This window comes from Tachysurus vachellii, chromosome 22, assembly GCF_030014155.1.
Source record: "Tachysurus vachellii isolate PV-2020 chromosome 22, HZAU_Pvac_v1, whole genome shotgun sequence".
Lineage (NCBI taxonomy): Eukaryota > Metazoa > Chordata > Actinopteri > Siluriformes > Bagridae > Tachysurus > Tachysurus vachellii.
Window position 1 is genome coordinate 13,938,146 of NC_083481.1, and position 8,878 is coordinate 13,947,023.

The 8,878-nt window shown below is 39.2% G+C and overlaps 2 protein-coding genes across 3 annotated transcripts in view; one reads left to right on the plus strand and one right to left on the minus strand.

Moving 5' to 3' along the window:
* Positions 1 to 2,692: 2,692 nt before the first annotated feature.
* On the minus strand, positions 2,693 to 5,876 carry LOC132837746 (uncharacterized). Its single transcript, XM_060857563.1, has 7 exons — positions 5,297 to 5,876; positions 5,102 to 5,218; positions 4,566 to 4,684; positions 4,294 to 4,441; positions 4,055 to 4,170; positions 3,653 to 3,738; positions 2,693 to 3,567 (listed from the first exon to the last, which is right to left on the minus strand). The coding sequence occupies exons 1-7, from the start codon at positions 5,523 to 5,525 to the stop codon at positions 2,751 to 2,753; spliced, it is 1,632 nt and encodes a 543-aa protein (XP_060713546.1). The 5' UTR covers positions 5,526 to 5,876; the 3' UTR covers positions 2,693 to 2,750.
* A 1,403-nt stretch (positions 5,877 to 7,279) lies between these two features.
* Positions 7,280 to 8,878, plus strand: part of LOC132837745 (transcriptional regulator QRICH1-like) — an 11,185-nt gene continuing 9,586 nt past the window's right edge. Inside the window, exons 1-2 of one of the 2 annotated variants that reach the window (XM_060857562.1) lie at positions 7,280 to 7,604; positions 8,821 to 8,878. The exon at positions 8,821 to 8,878 is cut by the window's right edge and continues 223 nt beyond it. In XM_060857562.1, the coding sequence (XP_060713545.1) occupies positions 8,853 to 8,878 (26 nt within the window). In that variant the 5' untranslated portion in view covers positions 7,280 to 7,604; positions 8,821 to 8,852. The remainder of the gene's footprint in view (positions 7,605 to 8,820) is intronic. The other variant, XM_060857561.1, reaches the window with a different exon arrangement.

Here is an 8,878-nt window from a genome sequence, read left to right on the forward strand (position 1 = left end):
TACTGTAGGCGTGATGGTCAGGTGTCCGAAAATCTGATATCTGCATTTTGTTGGGAAATAATGTAAACATGGGAACCAGATATGCTACGGGTCTGTCTTATATAAAGTCAGGAGAAAAAGACGGATTTACATAAAAAATATCAGAAAACCAGTTTATGCAACCTTAAAATAAACATAACTGAACAGGTCATTTACAAATGTCTCATGTACTTCAGAAAAAGGGAAAATGGCATTATTGAATCCTTTACCTCTATATTTTTCATATGGCAGTATAGCACCTCTGCAAACCATAGCCTATGAACCAATACTTCCCACTAGACTATTCTAGGTACTGATCACCATGGTAACAGGTTCATACTGAAGGAAAATATGACCAGAGCCCCCTCTGTTCTGTTTTCTTCTTATTTTAAATAAAGTTCAGCATTACAAGAGGTAAATTGCTATTAATAGGGAAATGTCAAGATGCAAGTTCTTGTGGAGCATTTGGGGATGGATTTATGAACTCCACTAGAACGGTCATCATTTTGGAAAATGATGTGCTGTGCATATTCTTTAGTGTAGTGTAGGTAAACAAGTGCCTGACCAGATATCTTTCAGTTTTGAGAAAACTATCCTTAGACAAGAGCTTCCTTGAGTAATACGACAACAACAACAACAACAAAACGATTCAGCAGATGGGAGCAAGGTTTAGTAGGGATCTGAAGTGGGAGGGTGGTGTTTGGAAGACAAGATACAGGGGTAAGGGCTAAAGCGGCCCACCTTTCCCTGCGCAGTTACAGTGATCACGCATCTGTGTGACCATGAGCAGAGCAAAAGCAGAAAGCTGTGAGCAAGCTCAAAAGCTGCCAAGTTATTTGTGTTGATGAAAGGTTTATTTGTGTGACAGGACTATATCAAAAACCTACATCAAAAGGTACAGTATTATAATAGAAATCGTCTAACTGGGAGGCTCGGCGAGTGACCTATTGACTCCTGCCCAAAAGTTGTATCATGGGTCAGTTCCATTAACAGGGAAGGTTCATGTTTGATAAAGGAGCTCAAATAATGTATGTAACCACCTGAAGACTTAGGTTACATGACAACGAAGTAAAATATTCAGACGCATGATACACATAAACTGATAGTTCAGTTAGAATGTATAGCAATTTAGCCCTACAAAGGATAAAGTTCTTGGTAGATTTAATAGCATTTTAAAGAAAAAACAGGATCCTAATATGTGAAAGTGCTCCCAGAACAGGATAAAATAGTTTAATGCAAAAGAACAGTTCAAAGGACAGGGTTTGTCTCCCTACTGAGCACAACATTTGAATAGACTAGAGAGTGCCTCTTGTAATGCACCTTTGCATTTTGTGCTACTGGATGAATTGAAGGTGGCAGTGAAGAGAATACAAAGTTTTGTTGCTATTCATTAAAAAACGGTGTCAATAAAATAGTGCATAAAATAAAACATTTCAAAAATCAAGACAATACGTTTCCGTATGCAAACAGTTTTTCAGGTACATAGACACACCTTCTGGATTGTGGCAATAACATTAGAGGATACCACACGGTTTTCTTTCATTTGTATAGGCTGAAGCTTAATCTACAAAAATGGTGTTATGTATGGGGAAGCGTCGTGGTGCTGGGTGCGTCGACATTCATGGGTGAGATGAAGCAGTGAGGTTGTCCAACCTGATCTAGTAAAAGTGGCAACAGCTGGAAACATGCCAGATTAACAAAAAGAATTTAAATCATGTGGATGATGCTCTGTATAACAAAAGGTTCACGCTTAACCACTCAGTAAATATAGACATGGCTAAGGGAAAAGAAAAAAAAAACTGGAAAAGTATCAACATTTAGAAAAAACCCAACAAACCCAATATCATTTACATTTTTATCCTGAGTAATGAGCAATTATTAAATTAGTAAGATGATGGCCATGTGTGAATAGCTTTTATTGGCAGGAGTTAGCAGCAACATAAAACTTAAGTAAACAACCTTTGCATAAATCAAGGCCAGAACAAGAAGTACAAGTTTATAAAGTGCCCACACCACCTCTCATTCAAGTTATACTGATTATGAAGTGAAAACTTCTTCTGAAGCCTACTACTGGATGTCAGAATGAAGGCGTTAACAGATTGCTATAGACACATTTAAGACAAACAATTTAAAAAAAAAAAAAAACACTATACCTGAAAAGCTGAAACGAAAAAAGTGAAAATAGAATTAAAATGACTGAATATTAAGTGAAAAGACCATTTTAATTTCCCCTCTACCCCAACACAAAGTACAGTTACAAACCCTACTATTAAGTGCATTTGTGAGCAATATTAGCATGGACCTAACAGGGCACAATTCTGATCGTATTGGACCAGTAAACAAAGAGGAACAAACAAGATGTTTGATAGAGGAAGGAACATACAGTACAAGGTAAAAGAAAGAAAATACATTTATGGCATTTAGCAGACACCCTTATCGAGATTGACTTATAACAGAGCAATTGAGGGTTAAGGGCTCCTTGCTTAGGGGCCCAGCAGTGGCAGCTTGGTGGACCTGGGGTTTGAACCCATGACCTTCCAATCAGTAGTCCAAGTTAACCACAGAGCTATTACATCCCACAAATACCACTGTCAGGGCCTCACACTAGCATAAAGTAGAGTTTTTCCTGGTAACAGATTTATACACACACACACACAAAACAACCACACTTTTGACTTTACTTTTTATTGTTTCATTACCACCTTCATTTGAAAACCACAGTCAATGTACAGTCATTTTTCTGGACCTGCCTTGACCTGTAGTGGAAAATATTGGGCAGGATATGACAAAACATTAGATGGGTTAACTAATGGAAAGCTTGACATTTGGTTTGAAGATTTATATTTAGGAAAGGCATCCATCCAGGACATGTATGTCTGCTGTGCATTCTCACTATTAGGGCCAGACACTGAAATGTCAGGGGAAGCCACAGGAACATAAGGATTGTACATTCCAGCAAACCACGGATAGGGTAGTTGATCAGAACTGCTTGGGGCAACCGTGGTAGATGTAGTTGGAGCTGTGGTTGTTGTGGTAGTTTGGGTTGTGGGTGGGTGGGGAACTGTGGGAGCTCCAGGATGGCTATAATGGAAATACCATGGCATACCACGATACTGTCCAGGGATCCAATGGTTCAATCTCTGTTGATTAGCACTGGCTGGGGCAGCTGGGATAGTTGGCAGTGTAGTCGTGATAGAAGGAACATAAGCTGGGGTAGTTGTGGTCGGACTTTTGGTTGCGTAGGTAACTTGGTGAGCACCAGGAAGGGAATGTTGGAAATACCATGGTTTAAAATAAGGATAATACATTCCATGTAACCAAGGATAAGACACCATTTGATCAGCACTGGCTGTTACAGCTGCAGCAGTTGGGGTAGTTGGAGTTGTAGTTGTGTGGGTAACTGAGGGCGCACCAGGATGGCCATGTTGGAAATGCCAAGGCATAAAATACGGATAATACCATGGATCAGATGCCAGTTGATCAGCACTGGCTGGTGCAGATTTAGTTGTTGAGGTAGTTATGGGAGTATCTGTAGGAGTTCCAAGGTGCCTATAATGGAAATGCTACGTTTTACAATAACCATAAGGAAAAGTATGACCCATTAAAACAGTTGGAAGAGTAGAATTGTGGGTACCCATTAGCATGTAAAGCAGCAACAGCTGGGCAGGACAAGGTCAACTCCACACCCATATATTTCACAGACAAAAGCCTCTCAGCACCCTGAAGAAGCAAGTTAAAGAATAAACAGTAAGCAGTTATTTTTTTTTTAATCATATCACCTTACAATCTTTGGATATTCATGTTCATACATAGACATACAAAGAGCAAAAACAATATAATAGGAAATAATTAAAAATAAATAAATAAATAAATAAATAAATAAATAAATAAATAATAATAATACTGCAACAGGGCACATCAATGTAAATAACGGTCATTTTATAGACCCAAAATTAAAGAGATATCAGAAGACATCTTCCAGAAACAGTAAGCAGTTATGAAGTCAACATACATGAAACAATAAACACAGAATTACCTCAAATTGCCAGCAATTGCTTGCATATGGTGCTGTAAGCGTCAGTCCACCTCCCACAGGTTTCAGGGTAAATCCACAAGTGGTTACTTGGTGCACAGGTTGCCACACACCATTCACTAAAATCAAATATTTTCTCCCCTCAATGCCAGAACACCCCGTTTCTCCCCCTCCCATCAACAAACATTGTACATCAATTCAATCAATAAATAAATCAATCCTTTAGCAGAAACTAAGCTCACCCTTCACCCAAAGAGCCTCTACGGATGTACAAAGATTGACGACCATAGCCGAACGGCTACAGAAGACCATGGAGACAGGACGAGCCATAGGACAGACAACCTTCACCGCAACTCCCAAAAAACGCAGAGGCAAGATATAGGTATCCCCCTGCAATTACAAATCTCACTGGCTCAGCAAGAAGACATTTGAGAAACCCAAATTGTAAATTCTTTAAGGGTAAACAAATCATGGTTAATACAGCTCTATCAAAGGTAAGTCAACAACAGGTTACCTGTTGCACAACATTACAGCCATCATATTTGGCAACAAGTGCAAGGTCTCTGCGGGCCCTTTTCACCGTAAAGCCACAGGCGGAAGGCATTTGAAATAAAGGCACTGAACCTTCTTCACCTAAGGAAAGCCAAGATTTATTGTCATGGTTTTCCATTCTAGTTCAAACTAAAGTTAGAGTTCAGTACTATTTTGAAACAAAGACTGTTCAAGACAAGCAATCTAAATGTTCTGACAGAAGGTCAAGCAATTCAACACTTGTAACATGTCAAACAGTTACTCAAAATTAGATCATTGTACAATTTAAATAAACCTAATGCAATGCATAAAGCCATAGAACAAGAGGGAATGAAACAGTAGAAAAGCCCCATATTATCGCATGTAACAAAATACAAGAGAAGGCTATTAGGAGTAAAGCCTTTTGCTTGACTGATACTGCAAAACGTACTTTATAAAGCATTGCTTTCAATTGTATTATAGTAGATTTAATGTGGACAGAACAACTTCAACATCTCTTTTTAGCAAGATCACACTCACTTGTCTCAACAAAGAAGTTGGGCACTCTACTTCCCTGAATACGCAGAGACATCGAATCGTTATCACACTGCACAGAGGGACTCAAACGCCATAGTTTTAACATCCCCAGTTGGGATCCTTCTCACAAGCACAAAAAACAATTACACTACTATTAGCATAAGTACAACACTTTATACCAAACGGGGAATCTTATACCAATAAGTGCTGGCTGGTTGGATTGATTCCCACTGAGGTCTTGAACATATTTATCATGCAACTTCTTGAGAAGATCATCCTTGTTTTCATTTGTAGTTTTACTGGAACCAATGATAAGTCTACCAGATTGGATTGATTTACCCTTACGAAGTGTCTCAAGACAAAATACTGAGGTACAGCTCAATATTGCTAATGCCATAAGACATATTTCTGATATTTGCCACAACATTTGTATTTGTTTTAATAGCTAACCTGCACGATCACAAACTAAAACATTAAGCATAAACAGAACAGCCTGTGTGAGACAATACATATAGTGTAACCCTTAAGCCTTGATTAGTTTCCCAAGGAAATCAGTGGCTGAGCAATCTAAATCACCTGTGACTAATTAGTGTCCTTTTTTACATTATTCAGTTACAGACCTTTATAAATCTGTTTGGATGGAACAGCCCTATGAAAATTAGCATACCGGGATTAACTAGGAGCCTGACTGTCATATTACTGTATCAGTGGTTCTATGATGGTAGAGTGAACTGTCAACCTTTCTTTGTATTGCTTTATGTCCTCAACGTCCACGTTGATAGAGAAACACCGGTATTTATAAGTTAGGTTGGATCCTGCTTTAATTTTCAGTCAATTGGTTTAAAATTAATATATGAATAAATGGGAAGAACTATAAATACAGAGTTTACAGAACTCCTAAGGATACAGCTGTAATGCCCAATTAACACGACTGTACTTTTGTTCTGTTTTATTAAATTTGTCTTGTTTTCCACGTACTGAAATTACGTTTTAGATGTACACTATACGCACCTTACTAGGTAAAAGATATGTACTATAGTTACAGAAGGTGTAGGTTTGTAGGTGTAGCTCCCCAGCAAAAAAGAGTGGTATAGATTAGTATCCACCATTCTTAAAGTGAATGGCACAGAAATAGACATGTTTCCTCCAGCACATCCCTCTGCCCATGTTAACCTTATTAGCACCGACTGCCATGTACATAAAATGCTTTTATTTCACTGACTTGAACTGTATAAGAAATATTTAGCAACTAAGCATTTAGATAAATAGTCCTTGTCACAATGTGACTTGTGGTTGAGGTTGAGTACTGAGGTTGAGTATTGAGGTTAAGGTTGAGTATTGAGGATGAGGTTGAGTGTTGAGGTTGAGAATTAGTATTGAGGTCGAGGTTGAGTATTCACCATTCTTAGAATAGAGTAAAACAGAGTACAAGTAGCTCAGGTCATATTTACCTAAGGTGAATTTTGAATGAAAATTTGCTCTAGTTTTACCTGAAGTTTTAATTCATGCTCATTTCGTGTTATTGAACATATCAGCATCGGTTACATATAACTTGTGGGACAAGTGAAATGATCAAATTACTCAAATATTTGCGAATGCATTTTATGCCAGATGGTGAATAACTCGTCAAAACTTACCATTCATAAAAAAATTCTGACGGGGGTCATTTTAGGGTTAAGGCACAAACCGTGGGAATTAACTCTTTCCTAGACCGTTCGTGTTAACCAAGGTGCACTTGTATTGCGCATCTCTTTCGGTCCACCTTAAGAGCGCAGTACGGCAGTGTTGAGCAGGGGGAGGCCCTCACAGACACATGCCTAGCACTTTAAGGCGGACTGGAACAAATAAAGCCGCGCTTAAAGGCATACACACTCCTATATTACACAGCCGGGTTTATACTGTACACCTTTTTAGATGGAAACAATGAATTACATCTTATCAATAAGTGTGTAAAGGTTAAAAAACAAACAAAAAAACAACCTTGAACAATTAAAAGTCATGCTGTGTTATGATTTGTATGCTATGAGGATTACTGGTGTTATTCTGTAATAATTCATATTATTACTAATAACAATAAGTGTTAATAAGTGTAACATTAAACACCGGATAGCTTGATTTGGGTGAATGCGCGCGAACTGCAATGAGTTAGAAATGTAGTTTTCTCGTCCACATGCTGCGCGCGTTCACGATGGCTCAGAACGCGCGTTCACGGAGTGGGAATGTGCGCGTGGGCCTGCAGAGGGAGCTGCACGCTCTCCACTGAAGCGGCGCTGTGAGGAATAGGACAGTCCGGGGTCTCGCGCACTCGTACAAGGCCTACTTCCGTCAGCGCGCCGCTTTCGGATTTTCCTTCTACACAAAAATATCGTCCCTGGTTCTATTCGAGCGAGCCGAGAAGCCGCGTATCCACATTTCTTAATACGGTAGGAGCTTCGTGCAACCGATCAACCTCAACCGATTAGTCTGTAAACGCCTGAAAATGCAACAAGCAACACGTCGTTTAACGGTATTGTTTCCTGCACCTTTAGTGAGAGACAAAATAAACAAGTAGCCGTTTGTGTGTAACTACAGAACACGAGACGGGACACGGACACGGGGTGAATTAACACGGGCTTTGGTGGCTTTTTAGTTTTTGAACGGCGCGTTTTGGCGGAAATTGATTGTGGTTTTATTTAAGGTAGCATGGCAAGATACGCGGCCGAGCTAAGCTAAGCTAACCCGCTAAGTCTGCGAGGCTACGCTAACGTTCACCGGAATATAAACCTGAATATGTTTCCCTGACACACGCTCATAATAATAAGACGTATAAGATGTTCTATTCCTTGAACGTAATCGTGTCGTCGGCAACAACGACGGTTTAATTAGACAAATTCCTAAGCTAGCTAGCAAGCTAATGTTTTGGTAACGTTAATGTTAGCAACGTTAGCTAGTTGTTTCCTCGAGCACTTTCTGCTCTGTTAGCACTTATTAGCACTTATTTAAAATGTTTTTGAACTGTATAAGGAATATTTAGTATCTAAGGCTTTAATAGAGCTAGTCATTGAGGTTGGGTTGAGTTTGTTTTCAGACAGAAATCGTCCAAAGTGCAGCACGGTACAGGGTTGGTTCTGTCCCCAATGACCAGATGTTCACTCTATAAGTGGGTTACGTTGGTGTATAACGTTTCCACACACTATGTAGTGCACTGTGAAGTCCAATACAGAGGCGTTTGAGACACAGCCAGCTTCTGTCGGCTTTCATCTCAACAAAGCATTTGATCATTCATTTTCTTATGCACTTGAACAAACGTTTTGATCTTAAGTGCAGTTATCATTTTATATAGCATCTGTTTTTTTTTTTTTTCGTTTGTCACATTTTGTTGGCTTTGTACATGTACTCTGAACCATGATTATTAAATTAAGTCCAAGCTAACACATCAAGTCTGGAATTGAGTTGCCTTTGAAATTCATTCTCTTTTAGACATGGAAATGAAGATGATGGTTTGAAAAAACATGTAAATTCTTTGGTCAAAATACTATAGAATCAGCCAGTGCTGCTGCACAGTTTGGCCAGAAACAATAGTTACCTAAATCATATCACTGTATAATTCACAGTTGTGGGATATGTGTCAAGAGTCTTGTCAAGAGTAGTCAGCACGTTGGCAGAAAAATGTTTGGAACATATTGCGCATCCATCATATCAGGGCCAACAAATCTCTTCAAACTTTTCTTTGCTTCTTGCAGGCTTCAGTCAGTTCAAGGTGGGTTGACCTGTCATGAATGAGCCGATTGAAGGCGGCGC